The sequence below is a fragment of the Myotis brandtii genome, unplaced genomic scaffold (genome assembly GCF_000412655.1).
Source record: "Myotis brandtii unplaced genomic scaffold, ASM41265v1 scaffold233, whole genome shotgun sequence".
Taxonomy (NCBI): domain Eukaryota; kingdom Metazoa; phylum Chordata; class Mammalia; order Chiroptera; family Vespertilionidae; genus Myotis; species Myotis brandtii.
This window is the reverse complement of record NW_005358773.1, coordinates 198,637-219,352: the sequence shown is the minus strand read 5'-3', so window position 1 is coordinate 219,352 and position 20,716 is coordinate 198,637. Positions and strand designations below refer to the sequence as shown.

Genomic DNA, 20,716 nt, shown 5'->3' with positions numbered 1-20,716 from the left:
CTACCCCTCTGTAGACAGTTTCCTGGGCAGGGACTAGGATTGACAAATCTTTGCTGAAGCGCAATACTGGCACTCTGAGCAGTCAGCAAGTTTTTGTTAAGTGAATGAGTGACTTTATGAATGAACTCCTTAGTTATTTTAATTCACGAGAATTACCTTCACAAAAGATTGGTCCCTGGTTCCCGTGAGCTCCTTTTGGGGCAGAGGGCCCGCTCTGACCTCTGACCGCCAGTCTATGTCCTGGGTTCGGGCTCAGGCTCTCTCTGCTCTCGGCAGGACATACGGCGAGGACCCCAAGGAGTCAGTCAAGCAGTGCGAGCTGCTCCTGGAGGAGCCAGACCTGGACAGCACCGTTCGCATCGGGGACGTCTATGGCTTCCTGGTGGAGCACTACCTGCAGATGGAGGAGTTCCAGATGGTGAGGGTTCAGGACGATGGACGGCTCAGCTTCCCACCCTCAGCCTGCAGGAGTTGGGAGCTCACCTTGGAGCAGGCACCGCTCCTGTTTTATGGGTTTTTTTTTGGTTTGTTTTTTATTTATTTTAGCCTTTTAAAAATATGTATTTTTTATTGAGTTCAGAGAGGAAGGGAGAGGGAGCTAGAGATAGAAACATCAGTGATGAGAGAGAATCATTGTTTGGGTTCCTCCTGCAGGCCCACACTGGGGACCGAGCCCGCAGCCCAGGCATGTGCCCTGACCGGGCATCAAACTGTGACCTCCACTGCACCACAGCAACCGGGCTAGCTTTTTTTTTTTTTTTTTTAAATAACTTCAAACTAAGAAGTTACAAGAATAATAGAACCCCAGTGTAGTTCCTTTACCAGATCATCAGTTTTTATAACATTTTGCCATATTTATTTATTCATTCTGGATGTATGCCTTTACATTTCTATTGTAGGCACGAAATGGGTATTTTTTGAGCCAATTTGAGAGGTGCAGACATGCTGCCCCTCCACCCCTTAGATTGCTAACTCTCACGTAGACACCTGGGTGTTGAATTGCTGGGTCATAGGATGAGTGTATGTTTAACTTTCCAAGAAGCTACCAAACTTTATTTTCTTTTTCATGGTTCGTAGCAGGGTTATTCTAGTCTTATCGAACACTAGGAACCAGGCCCATCTCCGGTACCTTCTGAAAGCGTTATGTCAGACTTGTGTCATTTCTTCCTTACCTGTTAGGTAGAATGCGTACGTGAACCGACCTGGCTGGGAGGTTTCTTTGTGGAAGGTTCTGATAATTCCGTTTGACAGAGTGGTTCTCAAACATTTTGGTCTTAGGACCATTTTGCCCTAGGAAAGCTATGAGCACCCAGTTTATGTGAATTATATCCACTGATGTGAATGGGAGGGGTGTTTAATCGCCTTCTCGGGTATTTGTAGATCTTCTTTGACGCTACACCAACAAGTGCTGTTTCCTAACAGTTGCAGGGAGGAACGGAAGCCCTACCCCTGTACGTCTTGTGCTCTGCTGCATTGGCCCATTGGTTTCTCCTGGATCTTGTACACCTGCATGATTTTGTAAAATTATGTTGGTCATTTGCAAAATATTGGTTCACTGAGGTAGACAAATGTTAACACATTTCATGATACATATTTTTTTAAATCTCATTTGCTGATATCACCACCAATCTCATCAGAAAAGTCATTAAGTATCGTGAAAATCTCCAGCTCATGGTGGCCTGAAATTCTAACTTCGTTTGAAAACTCACATTTTATCTTTGGCAAAAATACTGTCAGTTACTATTTTCCTCAAAGTGACAGTTTCGCTTTGTTCATTTGTGAAAAAATATCTGCCACATTACCAAGTCTGAATAGCCACAGTTTATCTTTCAGTCGTTTTTACAAATAAGAATGATGTTCCACGCAAGTAACGAATTTAGCTCACAGCCCACACTAGCGTGTTTCCTCATCTTCGCCAACATTTGGTATGATCATTCTCTGTTATTTCAGCCATCCTGGTGGGTGGGTGGTGGAATCTCATTGTGGTTTTAATGTCCACTTTCTTAATGACGAAGTGACGCACTGGCTGTCTGCATACCTCCTTCTGTGACTGTTCAGATCATCGTATTTGGGTGTTTGTCTTATTGTTGATTGTGGTCTTTATATGTTCTAGACACGTTTCCTTGATCAGACACATGATCTGCCAGCTTTGAGTTAGGGCCGATTTCATCGCACCACCAAGGCAGTGCCCTTCCGAGAACTCCCTCGGAGCGCGGTGTTGGCAGCCTCCCCGCCCCGGCTGGCGGAGTGTGAACTGCTGGCCTCTGTGCTCAGTCTCCGGGACTGTTCCTCCTGCTTTTTCTGAGGTCTTTCCCTGGCCTCGGTGCTTTCCGCACACACATGCGCTGGTCATTATTCAGATAAAGACTCAGAAGGACCCTCGGCAGGTCTGGAGCATGCGCGCTCGCTTTGTCTCGCCCCCTTCCTCACTCCTTCTGATTTTCTTTTTATATTTTGTTCTCAGCAGTTTGATGATGATGTCCATAGACATCATCTGGATTCCATTACGTTCCTCCAAAGAGTATTACTGTTTGTTTCTTTCCCCTCCCTCCCTCCCTCCCTCCCTCCCTTTCTGTAATCATCTTTGCACAACTCAGAGTCCAAACTCTCCCCTGTGTTGGGCAGCCGCTAGAATCTCTGCTCAGTACTTTAGCTTTGGTCCGGCTCCTTGGAGTCTGCCCCTGTCCCCACCACTCGAAGAGTGCAGAGTCCGCCAGAGATCAGGGTGGAGTTCACACTCAGGTTTGAGCTCTCCCTCAGACTCTCTCCTTTCCAACATTTCCTCACATTCCAGCTGTTAGGCTTGACCCAATTCTGATGCTGGTTTTTAAGCCAGTAAGGGTTTGGGTTTCTATGTGCCTTTTTTTTTTCTATGTGACTTTCAGCTTCTCACAGTAGCCCTGACTGGGGCCTCGCATGTGATAAAAGTTACAATTAGATGGAAACTCGTCCCCTGCTCCTGCCGTCTTCCACCTGTCAGATCCCTCCGTCTTCCTGCCCGTCTTCCTGCCCGAGGTTGTTCCCCAGGGCCCTTTAAGTTATTTTTGTGTGTGGGAAGGTTGGTCTAACATGAATTACTCTGCCATTACCGGAAGCTTTCCTCCTCATTCTTTTCCTTCATAAGCCTCTGATAACCAACATAACAGTTATTCCTGGATGCATTTTTCCTTTGTGTTCCACGGGGCGTCATATAGACTTTGCTCTGCCTGCAACATCTCCTTCGGCCACCCGCTGCCTTAACTCCCAGATAGTTTTTCTGGTGAGACTACAGTGACCCCAAGGAATCTTTCGGTTCCCCTTCCTCAGTCTCACAAACTGAGTATTGACAAGTTTGTTTCAGAAATATTGCTAGTGAACTCTGCCAGCCTCATTAGCTGAGGGTTCCAGAATTCACAGGAAATTTCCAGAATTCAGCAGCAGCTCCCCGCAGTGTGAAAGGTCAGCACCATGAAACCCGGATTTCCTGACCTAAGCACTTATTTCCTCTTTGCCCCCCCACCATGTCCACTCACCCATGTTTTTGTTGGGAGAAAACAACTCTAAATCCAATCTCGACAAGGAGAAAAAGTGAGACAAAATTGGACTGTGAAGATGCTCAGACCACTGCATCCTCTGCCCCCCTCTCCCCCGCCCCCGTCGCGCTGTGTCCGGGAGGCAACCAGTCGATGTGTCTCTCTCACATCAATGTTTCTCTCTCTCTCTCTCTCCCCCAAACTTCTTTCTTCATTTTCCTCCCGCCCACTCAGTTCTCACTGCCTGTTGAGAGTCAAGTCCTGATAGTTGGACAGTGATATCTTCAGGGGTCCGATGTCTAGTTACATTTCTTTGTTGTCCTTCATTTGTCTTTGGTGACCATGTCTTCCTTCCAGAAACTCTGCTCCCGCCCTTTATTGAAGAAATCAGCTCTGAGACCAAGCAGTTACACCGCTGGGTCCTTTCTGACCACCTAGTTCTTCCCTCATCAGCTCTGCTTCCTTCCCTTCTCAGTGTAGGCACTTCTTTATTTTTTTTTTTTTAGTTAATATATTTTTATTGATTTCAGAGAGGAAGGGAGAGGGAGAGAAAGATAGAAACATCAATGATGAGAATCATTGATCAGCTGCCTCCTGCACGCCCCCTACTGGGGATGGAGCCTGCAACCCGGGCGTGTGCCCTTGACCGGAATCGAACCTGGGACCCTTCAGTCCATAGGCCAAAGCCCTATCCACTGAACCAAACCGGCAAGGGCCTCAGTGTAGGCACTTCTTGCTGCCAGACCTCGTCTCCCCCTGCAGCTCCAGCTACCCTCACCACCTGGGCTGGCCTCAGTCTTCTTAGTGCTGTGTCCTGCGTGCCTAGCACAGCACCTGGCCCACAGCAGGCAAGTGGTAAATTCCTACAGAAGCCACTTCCTGTGTGGCTGTCCTCTACCTCTGGTCTGCGAACTCCTGGGGGGCTGTACTCTGCCCATCCCCCATCCCTCCAAAAACCATCTTTATATTTTTATCTTTGTAATCTTTATCTTTTATTTACTTTTACTATCTTAGTTATTTTGGTCCAAAATAAAATTGCTCTAAAAGTTTTTATCATCCTTAAGAAATACTAAGAGCTGCCCTAGCCAGGGGCTCAGTGGTTAGAGCCTGGGCTCGTAGACCACAGGTTCAATTCCCAGTCAAGGGCATGTACCTGGGTTGCAAGCTCGATCCCCAGCCCCATCAGGGTGCATATGGGAGGCAACCAATTAGTGTGTCTCTTCACATCAATGTTTCTCTCTCTCTCTCTCTCTCTCTCTCTCTCTCTCTCTCTCTCTCTCTCTCCCCCCTCCCCCTCCTCTCTCCCTTCCACTCTCTCTAAAATCCAGTGGAAAAATATCCTCAGGTGAAGATTAAAAACATAAATCAATACTAATATCTGATCGTTATTCCTCCTAAAGAAAAATTAAAAGCTCCTAGAAATTTTTATCACATTCTGAATTGATATAAAGTGTACCTTGTGGGTAAGTCTTAGAAGCCACATGAGGCCCTGTTCCTCCATCCTCGTGTGTGGCCCTTCCTGCGGGTGAATGGGTATATCGAGTGTTAACAGGTGCAGGCAGACATGGCAGCTGTGAGCAGGCACAGCAGGTGTAGGCAGATATGGGCAAGTATAGGCCAGTGTGGTTAGGCAAGGTAGGTATGGGCAGGTGTTAGCAGGTGTGGGCAGGCGTAGCAGATGTAAGCACTCCGGTTCTACCTCAGACCCCCCAGCCCGGAGCTGCTCTATGTGGCACCCTCCTGCTCTACCACATATTCCCACTGGCAGGTCCAGAGGAAGTTCCACAGTTAAACACTGACAATTCCAATTTACCGACCTAGGATCGAGGACCATACATACAAAGACTCACATTAATCGTTGGCCTAATCAACTGGGGTACACTGGATGTTTGGTCAAAATAAATAAGACCAACCATGTACATATTGCTACCTGCCCTCCAACCAGACTCGCCTGTGCCCCAACATACATGGAAAAGATGGAGGTGTGAACCCATCCTTCCGTCAAAGCCTCCCCGGGTGTGCTTACAGATCCTCTCCCTGGGAGCACTGGGGCCGCTTGCTCAGTGCTCCCAGGAAACTGGCTGTACCTGTCCAGCTGGTCGTGCTGACCCCAGCTTACAGCACCGGCCATCAGAGCCTGCGCGGGCTGTCCCCCGACACCACCACCCTTAGAAAGGCCGGGAAGTCGCAGATCAGATAGCCCCCAGTCCCTCCCTCCAGAAGCAGGGACAGCTCTCCTCTGACCTCCGGGGTCGGGAGTTTAAGGAACCATTGCAGCGAAGGGCGTGGGCCCTCGGTTCTGATGTGAACTAACCCAGTCATGGCTGTTGTGTGTGACGCAGGCCTACAAGTACCTGGAGGAGATGCGGAGGCGGCTCCCCGCCGCCAAGCTGTCCTACTACGTGAACCAGCGGACTGTGGACGCCGTGCACCAGGGCCTGGGCATCCCCCTGGCACGCGTCGTGCCGGAGCGGATCCACCACAGCAGCATGGAGGACCCCAAGGAGGCGGACGAGGAGGTGATGGAGGAGGTGGAGAACGACCCCTGAGGGCCTGCTGCTGCGACAGCTCTTCTGGAACTTCCTAGTTACCAGTCGCAGCAAGAGCCTGTCTTTTTGAAAAGACTTTAGTGTTTGAGCACAGCTGGAGGGTCCAGGGCACAGGCGGCCTGCTTAGGGAGTGTGCAATTTTAAGCATCCCTTCCACGTCTCTGGTCCTTTGGAACTTTGGTTTAGCCCCTTTACTGTTGAGGAAGTTGGTTCATTTTTTCCCATGGCATTCTCCAAGCACAGATTTTGAAGCCTAAGAAACTTCTAGAACTTCGCAGACTGAAGACATTAGTATATTCACTGTGCCTCCTCCCAGCACCCAGGAAGGCTGCCTGACATGCATCCAACAATTTCCAGCAAGATACACAGTTCCTGACCCCAGGGCCATCCTGAGCAGACACCAGAGCGGCCAGTGGCAGGTTCTCTGTCAGGCAGCCTGTGCCCTGGCACCAGCTCCCACTGTGAGGGAGGAGCTGGCACCATGACATCTTGAGGGGAGGGGGGCCCCGGGCTCCACCCACCGGCCGCTGAAGCTCTTCTAATAAAGTTTATTTCCTCAGAGGCGTGCGTCCCCTTCCTGCCCCACGTTTTCATGTCTGCCCTGAAGAGGGCTTGTGTAAGCACGGAGGTCCCTGTCCGAGCAATGACAACCACAAAGCGTGGGTTTGAGCACCTGTAGCTCCTTTTTATTCTTATCTGTTGTTAACATAACCTGACGTTAGGTGAGGTGGGGGGTTGAGGACACAATGCCAAGAAGCCCACAGGGGCCCAGCAGCCCGCTGCTCTGCCGATCTTGGCAGCTCCCACTGGAGCACATCCAGGCCCTGAGCAGCAGCACCCTCCCCCGCTCCCCTGCCGCCACCTGCAGAGCCGGCTCCTCGGGAGCCCCCCGCCGAGTTCAGGGTGCTGTCGTTGGGGCAGTACCAGAGGCCCTGGCGTGGACTCCTGGCTGAGCACTCAGACCTTCTGGGCTATAAACAGCGCAGGCGGGGCCTTCCTGCCTGCACGCTCAGGACCAGGTGACAGCCCATCCCACGAGGGGCTGCACCACAAAGCCTGGCTCCGCGGGCCTTGTGCTCAGCCTCCCGGCCTTCCTTCTTCCAGTGGGAATGGTGCCCAGGGACTAAGGAGGAGACAGTGGGAGGAGCTTGTCTTTGAGTTTCTCCAGCAGCAGCAGTGCCTTCACGGCCAGCATTCTGCAGTCCTCATCCGGGTCCTTCTCAGCCACGTCTGCCAAAGAGGGAAATCACACCAGAGCACAGCATTACACGGTGCTGAGCAGCCGCCCTCTTCAGTTGTGTTTCATTAAGTCTTCCTGAAGGAGGCCCCACGGGGGCCGGCATGGCCAGCTGCCCTGGGCTTCAGGCCCCAGACCCTTTGCTGAGGTCCCCGGTGAGAGCAGCACCTTAGATGCCAGCAAAGGGCCTTCACTGGGTCCCTGGCAGGAGCAATGCTCCCCTCCACCCGCGCTGGGAACTCCAGCAGGTGGGGAGGCAGGGGGAGGGTAAACACACCCCCCTCCACAAAGCCACTCCAAGCTTGCAGCTCTCACCCCAGGGAAGGAGCCTGCACCCAAGACCATGGACGAGGGTCGCTGGATGCCACACACCTGCAGCACGAGACCCCGAGAAAGCCCAGGCACCGCCCAGAACCGTGCAGACATGTGACATAAGACATAATCAGAGAAACCCACATAGGGGCTCTGCACACGACCAACAGGACGAAAGACACTGCGGACAGTGGACTGGAGGAGCTGGGGGTGCAGGACAGCTCGGGACCCTGGGCTGGACCCGGGATCCGGCAGAAAGAAAAAGGCCGTCCTCGCATCACTGGGCCCTCAAGTGTGGCCATAGATTAAATGGTCCAGTCCCAGCCGTGTGCCCTGAGGGTAGAAGTTGGGGGGTGGGGGGGCTCTGAGGCAGGCTCAGCTGGCTACAGGTGGGAGGTTATACTCATCACAACAGACTTTTTTGTTTGTTTTACCCCACTACCACAAATTATGCAGTCGAGTTTCCCACATTTGGGAACATCACCAAGGTCAGCACATCCGGAGGGCAATGGCTAAGCCTCGCCCTGGGAAAACCACCTTCGTGACCATGGTCTCTCTCCCACCAGGTAAGTATACAACAGACTTCTTAAAAAGAGCATGTAGGTGAGGAGGACGAGGACAAAATATGTCAAAACACGAATAATCAGTGAACCTAGGAAGGGTACAAAGTGCTCACTTTATGAGTCTTCTAACCTTTCTGAGTTAGAATTTTCCGGAATGAATACAGATGCCATCTCCCACATCAGGGCGCCTTCTCTCAGGTACCCTGCAGGACTCCCCAGAGTGACCCAACAATGGTCATGTTCCAATCCCCACACTGGGGGTCACTTGTAGTGCAGATAAGGAGGGACACACTCACACAGCCGTGGACTGGGGCTCGCTCAGCTCTGGGAATCCCCACGATGCTCCCTGCACCCTGACAGCCGCCGGCACCCTCCAGGCTGCACTGGCCTCCCGCCCACCTTGCAACTGCAGCCTGGGGCCCCGCGCTCACCTGCCAGCCATGACCGGGCTTCCAGCAGCTCATCTGGTAGGTCTTCCAGCAGCCGCTCAGCCGGGACGCTGAGGAGGACGGAGGAGACGGCAGACAGCAAGCCCCGGCGCACATAGCTGCTGAGCAAGGTGAGGGCTAAGCCCCAATGGAGCCACAGGCTAGGCAGGGAGACCCAGATTTTCCTCCAAGCACAGCGGCCATGCCGGCAACAAAGCATGCCTGACCCCGCCTAGCCCCCTTCCTTCTTACTGCAGGGCCAAGCTGCCTCTCGGCCACCCCTAGGAGCCACCATCAGCCCCATTTCCACTTTCTAGGATTCAGAGCCCACCCGTGTCCACGTGGGGCCACTGCCCTCAGTCCCTGGCCACTCACGTGTCACCATGGAAGCGAAGGGCCCACACAAACTCCAGTAGAGCCTTGCCCATTGACACCGCCACCTGAAACAGCAGAGGCCAATGGGCATGAGTCCTGGCACCCAGCAGTCCTCACCTTGGACACTTTCCTCAGGTCCAAACACTCCTGTCCCTAGGGCCAAGGTGTGGACCACGGGAAGAACAAACTGCTGGCACACAATCTACGCAAGTGGGGGCCATCAGCTGCAGCTCCCAGCTCACCGTGGTATTCACAGCCAGGTACATCAGGGCCCCTAAGGTGTGGGCCAGTCTCCCGAGAACCAATTGGTCATCTCCCAAAAGATCGAAGGTCACCAGAGGCCTACAACACAGAATCAGGTGAATGACTCAGGTCAAACACTCGTCAACTTCCAACCGCCTGGGCCAATGGACATCCCTACCCCCTGGATGCTGCTCCTCAACGTCTATCCCCATGCGGGACCCGGAGCCATATGGGAAGGTGTTAGACAGACACCCAGTCACCCTGCAAGGCTGCCTGGCACAAGCCCCGACCTGGGTCAGGAAGGAGGAGCCGTGCACTTGAGGGAAGCAAGGCCACCCCGGCCTTGCAGCAAAGGCAGCTGCCTAGCCTTGTCCCTGAAGGGAAGGACTCAGTCCCTGGCCCTCCCCACCATCAGCAAAGCATCACTCCATGTGTGGCGGTGGCCAAGGGGACATCTAGCCCACTCAGGCTGAGCCTGGACAAGGAGACAAAGGGGGGGTGGGCAGAGCACTTGCAGCATCGAGGCAGCACAGCAAGGCTCTGGCCCCACCACAAACCAGACATGTGACAGAAAATGTGACACCTAATGCCCTTGCCATGTCATTTACTTTAAGCTTCGAACGACCACAGCACAAGTCATGATCCTAAAGCCCCACCTCGGGCCCCACCCTGGGAAGCCGCCTGTCCTCAGAGGTATCCAGGGCTCATTCCCCAAATCACGGGCTTCCCACTCACCTGTCAAAACCCTGAATGAGGGGGAAGAAGAAGTAGCCAGCCACGGAGTTGAATTCATTGGGGCTGCCAGCTGGTCCCTGCCTGGAAGAGCCCTGCCAAACACACAGGGAGCCACATGGGTGTGGAGCACGGCCTCCCCTCCCCGTGCAGGACTCTCCTGGGGGGGCCGCCCTGTGTGCCATGGGAGAGTATGCAGCCTCCCTGGGCCCTACGGGCTGGATGCCAGTAGCACCCAACCCCATGACAACCAAGAACGTCTCCAGCTGGTTTGGCTCAGTGGATAGAGCGTCAACCTGTGGACTGAAGGGTCCTGGGTTCAATTCCAGTTAAGGCAGTGGTTCTCAACATTCCTAATGCCGCGACCCTTTAATACAGTTCCTTATGTTGTGGTGACCCCCAACCATAAAATTATTTTCGTTGCTACTTCATAACTGTAATTTTGCTACTGTTATGAATCGTAATGTAAATATCTGATATGCAGGATTTATTTTCATTGTTACAAATTGAACATAATTAAAGCATAGTGATTAATCACAAAAACAATACATGTAATTATATATGTGTTTTCCAATGGTCTTAGGCGACCCCTGTGAAAGGGTCGTTCGACCCCCAAAGGGGTTGCGACCCACAGGTTGAGAACCGCTGAGTTAAGGGCACATGCCCGGGTTGCAGGCTCGATCCTGGGGAGCGTGTAGGAGGCAGCCAATCAGTGGTTCTCATCATTAATGTTTCTATCTCTCTCTCCCTCTCCCTTCCTCTCTGAAATAAACAAAAAATATATTTAAAAAAAAAAAAAGAATGTCTCCAGGCGTGGCCAAATGTCCCTGGGGGGCAAGATCAGCCTAGCCTAGGCAGATCCCCAACACAGCCCATACCAGGTCATCTGCTGCTGACATAAAATGCTTAGACCTTTTTTTCATACCTAATTCTCCGTTCATGTCTTAAAACCAGTTCAGTTTGATGCCCTACAGCATGTCACGTCACTCAGTTTGTGGCATAGCAGTCCCAACCTTGGACACTTTCCTTTCACAGAACACCAGCACTGGAGCCTCCCCGTCCATGCAGACCGGGCCTCCAGCCTGCCCAAAGTCCCCACCCACGAGGACCCGACCCGAGTCCTGGCTGACCTTTGAGAACCTCCGAGTCTTCCTTCTGATCCTCTCGTCCACCACAGCCCGCCAGGTGGGAGCCACGGTGCAGCTGGGTGGGCAGGTGGGGCCCGGGGAGCCACACTGGGAAGTCCTCCTGAAGCGCCCAGGCCGAGACAGCTCCTGGGCTGCCAGAGCCAGGACCTAAAGGGGAGAGACCTAGGGCAGCCGCCATCGCTCTGGGGAAGGATTTCTAGCTCAAGGTAAACCAAGAGTCCCGTTAGCACCAGCAGCTCTTGCGTCTTCAAGGGGGAGCTTCAGGAAACCCCGTAGAAAGTCAGTGCCAGGTACCCCATAATCACTTCGCTTTGTGGGGGACAGGGGGGGAAGGTGGGCATGCTCCCTGGAGACCAGCCAGAGCCTTCAGTCCCCTCACAAGGGCCACTTCTCTTCCCAAAGCTCATCCAGTCCTGACCGCTGCCTCACAGGAAAGGGTAATGAAGCTACATGTGGGGGGGCCTGAAAACATGAGACCTAGGTGGCCACCAGTACGACTTCCCTTATAGGAAGCACCCAGAACAGGCAAATCCACAGAGAACAGAGTGGACTGGTGGTTACAGGGAAGGAAGTGCTTGTGGGCGATGCAAGATTTTCTGAAAGTAGACAGATCTGATAGACACACAACATTGCAAATGTACCAAATGCCACTGAGTTGTAAACAGCAAAATGGTGTATTTTTTGTGTTGTCTTAGTCTTTGCTTTACTCTATATCAGCCATCGCCAACCTTTTGGAACTCACGGACCACCAGCGGTCCGCGGACCACCGGTTGGCGACCGCTGCTCTACATAACATGTAGCATCGACTGCCACCCAGAGGCAGTGGTTACAGGGAAGGAAGTGCTTGTGGGCGATGCAAGATTTTCTGAAAGTAGACAGATCTGATAGACACACAACATTGCAAATGTACCAAATGCCACTGAGTTGTAAACAGCAAAATGGTGTATTTTTTGTGTTGTCTTAGTCTTTGCTTTACTCTATATCAGCCGTCGCCAACCTTTTGGAACTCACGGACCACCAGCGGTCCGCGGACCACCGGTTGGCGACCGCTGCTCTACATAACATGTAGCATCTTAATCAGCGTTAAGTGCACAGTTCAGTGACATTAAGTCCATGCACGCTGCTGTGCAACCATCACCACCATCCACCTCCAGAACTGGTTCAGCCTCCCAAAATGACCCTCTGTCCCCATTAAACACTAACTCCCCACCCCTCCCTCAGCCCACGGCACCCACCGTCTACTTTGTCTAAGATTTTAACTCCTTAGGATCTCATGTGTGTGGAATCATACAGTGTTGTGTCTGGCTTATTTCACTTAGCAAAACTACTTCCCAACGCATCCACACTGCAGCAGATCACACAGATGCTGGTCTCAGGCTCCGGTCCAGTGACAGGTACTCAGGAGGCCTCTGGCTCTGCCCAGGTAGATTTTGGCAAACACCAGCTCCCTGGCGTTGCCCCGGGTCTGGCCCCTCCCATGAGGGCAGCGTGGGCCTGACAAGTGGGCCAGGGGCCGCAGGGCACTCACGTCCAGGATGTCCATGCGCTGCCGGAGGCTGTAGTTGATGGCGTAGAACTGTGAGGTCAGATACTCCGCCACCTGAGCCAGGCAGATGAGAGGTCGCAGCGGATCACAACTCCAGAGGGAGGGCCCCCACACAGACACTAGCTGGGGGGGCACAAGCCTGGCACCCCACAGCCAGCGGGACTCACCCGGGCCGGGTCTGTGATGGTGACGGCCACCAGGGCTCTCTGGCGCAGCCCCTCAAATCCCGCCACGCTCGTCTTCTCCTCCAGGTGCAGGAGCACCTGCGCTAGCTCCACACTCACCTGCAAACAGGTTAGGGCGCCTTCAGCCCCCGGGCCTGCCCCAGGCCCCCCACAGTGTTCCGTTTCTTTACAATGGAAGGGACACCTCTTGGACAGCCTGGGACTGTTCTCCACCTCCCATCCCAGCAGAGGCCCCAGACACAGGCCTCCTAAGGGGACAGAGAGCCAACAAAGCATACAACACGAGCCACACCAGGCTCCCTGAGGGCACTGCTCACTCCCATGACCCTGCCGGCCCAGCCCCTCTACCTGCTCACCTCCCGAGTGGCAGCCGGGCTCCTGACGACCAGCCCCTCAAGGGCCCGCAGGGCTGCCTCCCAGCGCTCCCAGTCCTCAGATGTGGTCAGGGCTGAACCAAAACAGGCCTCCATCATTCCTCGGCCCTGACCTTGACCACGGCAGAGCCAGCAGCCAGGGTCTGGGCACTGGGCAGAAGGCAGGCGAACCCCCAGAACATGAACAGATCCCATGGACCAACCATCCCAGGGCAGGGCTGTGCTCGGGGTTGGGTCCTTGCCACAGGGCACTCAGCGGGGGCCCATGCCATGTGGAGAGGCCCACCTTCCACGCAGTCCCGGACGTACATGGGCACCTTGCCACTCTTCAGCTCTTGGTCCCCCGACATGTCATAGGGAACAAACTCATCATCGCTGTGGAAGAATCACAGACATGAGGAGCCTGCTGGTCACCCAGGAGCAGAAAGCAGGCAGGAGGGAGCGCCTGAGAGCTGAGGCTGGGCGCCCTCCACCAACGGACAAGCTCCTGAGTCACCAAAATCCATGTCCCAGGCCCTGGCCAGGTAGACCAATTGGTTAGAGCGGCGTCCTGATGTCCCGACACGCCAAGGTTGTGGGTTTGATCCCCAGTCAGGACACATATTAGAAGCAACCAATGAGTACTTAAAAAATAGCCCTTACTGGTTTGGCTCAGTGGATAGAGCATCGTCCTGTGGACCAAGGGGTCCAGGTTTGATTCTGGTCAAGGGCACGCACCTTGGTTGCAGGCTCCACCCCGGCCCAGGCCCTGGTCGGGGCTTGTGCAGGAGGCAACCAATCAATGTGTTTCTCTCACATCAATGTTTCTCTCTCTTTCCCTCTCTCTTCTACTCTCCCTAAAGACCAATGAAAAATACCCTCGGGTGAGGATTAATATACATACATACATACATACATACACAAATAAGTAAGTAAATAATGAAACATAAGAATTCACCTCCCAGTCCCTGAAGCTTCAGGAACGACTGACAGGGTAAGGCTACAGCAAAGCTGAGGCCCTCCATGCTGGTTCTCACACTGGGAGAAAGACTGGAGAGAGCTCAGAGCCAGTACGGCGCTGTAGGCTGACACATCGTTTTGAGACAAGCCCATCACCCCTCAAGTTCACCTCGTGGCTCTGACACCAGCATGAGGTTGCCCCAGGCCTCAGTGCCTTCCCCCCTCCCATCCCCCGAGATCTCCGTCCTACCTGTCAAGCTCAGAGTCAGAGCCCTGTGGCCGCACCTGCGGGACTCCACCCTCTACAGTCTGTTTGTCAGGGGCCTCTGCAGCGACTGGAGCAACAGGTGGGCTTTTGGGAAACAAGGAGGAACCCTTCAGGGACAAACTCACAAGTTTCTGGTCCCAGAACCTTTGCTTCCCAAGGAAACACTCCGTCCACCCCAACCCTAGTCTTCTGAGCTTCTGTCTCGGCAACGTGGGTCCAGGATGACAAGACAGAGTCCCACGCACGTGCAGAAGCTGCCCCACCCGGCTAACCATGCCCAGCCCCCCGGGTGGGAGGAACTCACCCTGCCTCTGAGGGGCTGTCCGCAGCGGGCTGCGGGGTGGCCAAGGCCAGCATCTCACAGCTCAGTTCATCCTCTTCATACTGCCACAGGAAAGATCTGGAGTCAGCTGGGATGGGTCTGGCAGGAGCAGCAGAGCCAGGGCCCCTCCAAGGCCCTCCCGCTGCAGCCCTGGTCCAGCCTGACAGCCAGAGCCTTTCAAGAGCAGCCTTCTAAGCCTCCACCTTGCAGAGGGCAGCACTGGGTGTACTGAAGGCCAGAGGGCCCCCCATCCTGAGGGAGCCAAGAATGCAAATCCCCCAGGACACAGTAAATGTGGCAATGCCCTGAGGGCTCAGTGGATGGAGAGGAGGGGATGCCTAGGATGACCTGAGAGTTAAACACCCACGATCCCCTGGGGGACCTGCTCGGGCCCAGCTGAGGGGAAATACCTCCACTCCCTCTAAGCTGTGAACCCTCGGGAGGGCCACCAAGGCCGAGTCCGCACTAACAGAGAGATGCTCCATGAGCACAGACCCAGGAAGGTGGTGACATCGAGGCTGGAGTGACAGCAGCTTGGGGAGACCACGTGGGCACAGCCCTCGCTCACCTGGAACTTCAGGGGAGGCCCCTCAGGGTGGATCCGGGCACTGGCCACCTCGGCCACGACCATGCCCAGGCGGCGCACGGCAGGTAAACTGCTGTCCAGGCGGCACTTCACTCCTGCCATTAGGCTGGCCAGCAACTCTGGGGAAACCAACGCATACATGCTGAATGTGCCGTGGGGAAGGGGGGCAATGGGGACAGGGTGCCCGTGCCACCTGCTCACCGTCCCGGCTGTCCTGGAGCTCAGCGTCCCCCAGATGGGCCAAGCAGATTAAGACAGCTTTGCTGACATAGCACTGCTGTGCCAGGGGTGCGTGGCGGATGGCGCTGCTGCTGCCCCACGTCTCCATGAGCTCCTTCAGCGCCTGGTGGGCAGCACAACCCTGGCCTGGTCAGACAGCCCCCCGCCTCCCCTCCACCCAGGCAGGATGCTCCCTCCCCGTCCCACCAGTCAGCGGCCCTGGGACGCTGCAGGGACTGAGGGCCTGACAGGACTTGCCTGTACGAGGAGTGGGCGCCGTTGGCTGTCCATGGCCAGGTACCCCAGCAGGCTCTGCAGCACAGGCGTCTGCAAAGGAAGCCGGGCATCTCGTCACCGCCTGCCGCCTGCCGCCTGCCTGGCCAGAGTTGCCCAGGGAGCCAAGGGCTGTCTGCGCAGGAGTCCCGGAGCAGGAACGGGTCTGGGCTAAAGGACGGGCATTTCCCGGAAACGAGCACTGTTCCCGCTACACTTGCTACAGTCATTTCTCTGGGGCCTGAGGCGGCCCGCAGCCCACCGTGAGGCACTCTCACCGTGTATCGGTACTGCAGGAACAGAAGCTTCTGGGTCATCACAAACCGGGCCTTCTTACTCTTCAAAACCAGGTTCCCCAACAGTCGAGCGAGAACTTGAGGCCTGTGAGGCACAGGTGAGGGGGGAGGGGATCTCAACACATGGGGCTGGATCCTGGGCTCTGCTCTAACCCCAGGGAGCCCGGGGGTGTTTCAGCTCCTAGTGGGTCCTGATTCTCCCTCTTCCTGATCAACACGGAAACCAGGAGAGCCCAGCACCTCAACGCGTCTGACTGCATCGCAGGTTAAATTCTTCACCTAGAGCAGGGGTGCCAGCCTTCCCTATGAAGGACCAGAAACTGACTACCTACAAAGGGATGGCAGGTGAGGTGTCACCTGGACCCCACCTTCTGCCTTCTTGGAAGAGCAGCATTTACAGTGGGAGGGAACCTTGGTTCTTACCCAGGGGCAGTCTCCACAAGCCCTGTCAGCACGGCCTCCATGGCCCGGTCAGGCACGCATTCCACCAGGCGCCAGCAGACCCGCTGCCAGAGGCAGCTGCCCTGGGTGAGTGCTGTCAGCCGGGGCACCAGCACACCCAGGATCTCCTCTGCGGGAAAGCCAACAGGGCCAGGGGCATCCAGTATCCGCAGCCCACCGGCTGCATAGCCAAGCCCCCACCAAGGAGCCCGGGACAGCTGGCATCAGCCCACCCACGACCAGGCCCAGGCAAGGGGACCGCTGCTGTTTCAGGACACACAGCCATGCTCCCACCCTCTGCCAGGGAAACATGCGCCCCCCGCCCTCCCCCAGGACAGCCACCAAGAGGAAGGGGGAGGGGGCCAGAACACGCTGTGGCTTCTCCCCAGACAGGAAACACTCACTCTGCCTCCCGTAGACACAGGCTTTCCCCACGACCTGAGACACAAAGGAGACAGAGCAGTCTAAGCCGCCTAGGACAGGAAGGAAAAGGAGATTTTAAAGGAGGGCTATGGCAAGGCTATCGAAGAATACCTGACAAGTGGGGCCAGACCTCATTCCTGGGCAGGCGGACTCCGTGTCATAAAAATGCCATTCATTCACTCTAAACCAGTGGTTCTCAACCTTCCTCATGCCTCAACCCTTTAATACAGTTCCTCATGTTGTGGTGACCCCCAATTTCATTGTTACAAATTGAACATAATTAAAGCATAGTGATTAATCACAAAAACAATATGTAATTATATATGTGTTTTCCGATGGTCTTAGGCGACCCCTGTGAAAGGGTCGCGACCCACAGGTTGAGAACCGCTGCAACCAACCATAATCATAACAGGTTTATTCTAACTTGAAGAGCCAACAATAATAACTGTTTAAAAACCGTTACACACATTTGATCACTTAATTGTCACAATGATCCTCCGAAGTAGGGACGAGTGTGGTAGCACCAGGAGAAGCACTGAGAGGGGCCTGGCCAAGGCGGTCAGCTACTCACAGACACAGGTCGGGCTCTGAGCCGCCCAGAGGGAGGAAGGGAGGAAACAAGGACACAGGAACCAGGAGAGGGTGGGCGATACCGGCTCCACAAGCAGAGCCAGGATGGTGGAGCCGACCAGGTTTCAGACAGGACCCACGCACAGTGGGAACGACAGGAATTCGGAGTTTGTGATCTAGAGAGGGGCGTCTGCACAGCCCCTGCCGGTGAAGTAGACTAGACATTCTGGGCACCTTCAGAACATCCCAGGGCATCACCCAGTAAAAGGCAGTGGGGCTGGGAGGCCTGGCAAGGTAAGAGCCTCACCTCCCTGTGGTCCCTCCCCCTAGACAGTGATGCTGCCTCCTTCGAGGACAGTCCTGGGACTCCACGAAGCAACACGCGTGAAGGGCCTTGAGCAGCACCTGACGCGGCACCAGCTCCACCACCTCAGCTGCTGGAGCGCTGGGCACGCCCATGCGAGACACCGGACCCCACAAATGACGCTTCAAAGACCTTGTGATGAGGGGGTGAACAAGAAGCCGCTCCCACAGTGCCCCTCCAGGCAGCCAAGATGGCCAGTGACAAAGACACTGAGAGCCGCAAGCTAACAAGGGCAAGCAGACCCTCGTCAACGGCCACGTCAGACGAGCCCTGTCACAGTAAGAACAGTTTTCAGATGTTCCCATCGACACTAAGGGCCCAGCAGCCCCATCTGGCTGACTTCACCAATGTCCACCCGAGAACTGAAGAAATCAAGAGTCAGCTCCATGTCCTAGCCGGTTTGGCTCGGTGGATAGAGCGTCGGCCTGCGGACTGAAGGGTCCCAGGTTTGATTCTGGTCAAGGGCACATGCCCAGATTGCAAGCTTGATCCCAGTGGGGGGCGGGCAGGAGGCAGCCAATCAATGATTCTCTCTCATCACTGATGTTTCTCTCTCTCTACCCCTCTCCCTTCCTCTCTGAAATCAATAAAAATATATTTAAAAAAATAAAATAAAGAGTCAGCTCCACCTCCAAGGTCAACAGCCACGAAGTGGGTAAAACTTCAGCATGTGGGTCATTACCGCCCCAAATAGGCGACAACGTCTGACCCACCAACAGCACCACCCAGAGACTGCAAAGTGCCCAGAGGCCAGGGAGATGGAGGGGATGGCAGATCAAGAAAATGGCTGGAAGAGGGTCACTTTGGGAGGGGGGCGGGCTCACCTCGGAGAGAGTCCACGACCGCCTGCAGCACCCGCACGGCCTCCTCCCCGAGCAGAGGAAAGTAGTTCTGAGGGAAGAACTCAGCTAGGTTCTCATGCTGCAGACAGTTGCCCAGGCGGTCAGGCAAGCCCACCACCTTGATTAGGAGCGCCTCCTGGAGCAGAGGAAAGGCCAGCTCCGCCTGCTGCCGACACTGCCCCTCCATGACTGCAGCCATCCTGCCCGCCTTCAGGAACCGGGCCAGCAGCCTTGCCATCTTCATCAGACGGAAACTGGGACTGAACCAAGAGCAGGTGTGAGGGGCAGAACCCCAACCCCCTCCATCCTCAGCATCCTCGGCCAATGGGAGTAGCAACAGCCGTCATGAAACAGGTAATCCCAACAACTTAATTGGCGCTATTCCCTCCACATACGTTGAAAGGAAGAGTATTTAAATCTCACTAAGTAGCTAAGATTGCCAGCGGGGCACAGCACCTGCTGGGCCCAGTGCAGCCCCCTACGCTTGGAATCACGCTGGACACCACCGCCCTCTCCTGGCCGTGCTTTCCATACGGTGCTTGCTTTCTTCAGCAGCCCCGCTTTCCAACCAGGCATCCCCACGAGGGCTGTCCTGTGCCCTGATGTGGAATCTAGGACCCTCCCCCCCACCAAGTGAGGGGTCCCAGGAGCTTGCTGGGGCACCTGGGTGCCTCACTGCAGAGCTGGGAGCCACAGGGTGAAGGAGAGGGCGATGGCCACGCACTGCCACCCCGACACTTCAGTCTGGAGCTAACCCACTGCCTCAGCCGCAGGGACTCAAACACCCTCGTTGCAGAGATGAACACAAACCAGGTTTGATTTTCAGGTGCCCTGCTATTGGTTGGCAATCCTTCAGGCCGTGCGTATGCTTTGGATGCGACCAGCGACCCGGTAATGAGACGCAGCCCCACTCACCCAGGGGTGTCCTCAAGGGCCTCCATCAGCACCAGGAAGGCTTGGTCAGCTGGGCCCTCCAGGAAGAAGCTGGCCCACAGCTCCTCCAACTGGCCATTGGGCAGCAGCCCCAGCCAGTCCGGGTTCAGCTTGCTGACCAGACATCTGAGAACGGCCGAAAAGTGGACCCTGGCAAACTCCTCCTGCTCCCCAGGGAGGGCCGGGTTCTCCGTTCCTCCGAGATAGCGCTTCAGGGACCCCAGGGTGGAGAAGATGCAGCCACCATCCTCAGAAGAGGAAAGGGTGTGAACAGCCTCCCGGACAGTGAGCCGGACCGAAGACGGCACTGGATCCATCCTGTTCAGAGGAAAGGACGTGAAAGCGCACGGAGCCGTGGGCATCCACATGGGACCCAGTCTCCACATGGGACCCAGTCTCGGAGAAGGACGCATCTCCCACCCTCTGGCCTCTTATTAAGCAAACTTCCTGGGGACCTCATTCCTCTTCACCCCTTCTGTCACCCAGCAGTATCCCCTCCCTCCTACCTCTTTCACCGTTTTCACCGAGTCCTTTTCAGGACCGGAAGCCCTCTATGACCCCCTCTACAGTAGGTCAACCCGTCCAGGGACACATGCCAGTAGCTGGAGATGGCAGGGGCCAGGGATGCTGGTAAACATTCCACATACACAGACAGCCCCCACAATAGAGGATTATCCAAACCAAATGTCACCAGTGCTGAGGTTGGGAGACCTGGTCTGGAGGCACCCATCAATGCACTTCCGACTTCCACTAGCCAAACTCCCCCCCCCCTTTTTTTTTTTTTTTTGGAAACCACCGCCGTCTGTGAGTAGTATTTATTTCGGGTGGAGCCCCCGGCAGGACTAAGTACCATTAAGCAGGCGCCAGTCTGTTACCAGTGCACCCAGCCTCTCCATAAGCCTGTATTAGGGGCCCCACGGTGTCCCCCAGAGCCCGGTGCCTCCCGACCCAGCCGGGTCTACGAGGACGGCGGCACGCAGAGTGCATGCGGGCCAACAGCAGCGATCAGCCGTCCCGCGCCCCGTACCCAGCGTGC

General features: G+C 55.1%; 2 protein-coding genes across 3 annotated transcripts in view; one reads left to right on the top strand and one right to left on the bottom strand.

Annotated features, from left to right (window-relative positions):
- Positions 1 to 6,634, top strand: part of IFT140 (intraflagellar transport 140) — a 95,537-nt gene extending 88,903 nt beyond the window's left edge. For both annotated transcript variants that reach the window (XM_005866554.2, XM_005866553.2), the window contains exons 29-30: positions 277 to 418; positions 5,855 to 6,634. In XM_005866554.2, coding sequence (XP_005866616.1) covers positions 277 to 418; positions 5,855 to 6,061 — 349 coding nt within the window. In that variant the 3' untranslated portion in view covers positions 6,062 to 6,634. The remainder of the gene's footprint in view (positions 1 to 276; positions 419 to 5,854) is intronic.
- An 87-nt stretch (positions 6,635 to 6,721) lies between these two features.
- On the bottom strand, positions 6,722 to 20,110 carry TELO2 (telomere maintenance 2). Its single transcript, XM_005866551.2, has 20 exons — positions 19,663 to 20,110; positions 18,730 to 19,007; positions 16,953 to 17,021; positions 16,531 to 16,678; positions 16,090 to 16,192; positions 15,797 to 15,865; positions 15,521 to 15,662; positions 15,302 to 15,438; positions 14,716 to 14,795; positions 14,394 to 14,495; positions 13,491 to 13,579; positions 13,187 to 13,278; positions 12,813 to 12,929; positions 12,628 to 12,699; positions 11,082 to 11,246; positions 9,955 to 10,046; positions 9,219 to 9,318; positions 8,977 to 9,041; positions 8,605 to 8,720; positions 6,722 to 7,291 (listed from the first exon to the last, which is right to left on the bottom strand). The coding sequence occupies exons 1-20, from the start codon at positions 20,091 to 20,093 to the stop codon at positions 7,185 to 7,187; spliced, it is 2,574 nt and encodes an 857-aa protein (XP_005866613.2). The 5' UTR covers positions 20,094 to 20,110; the 3' UTR covers positions 6,722 to 7,184.
- Between the last annotated feature and the right edge of the window lie 606 nt (positions 20,111 to 20,716).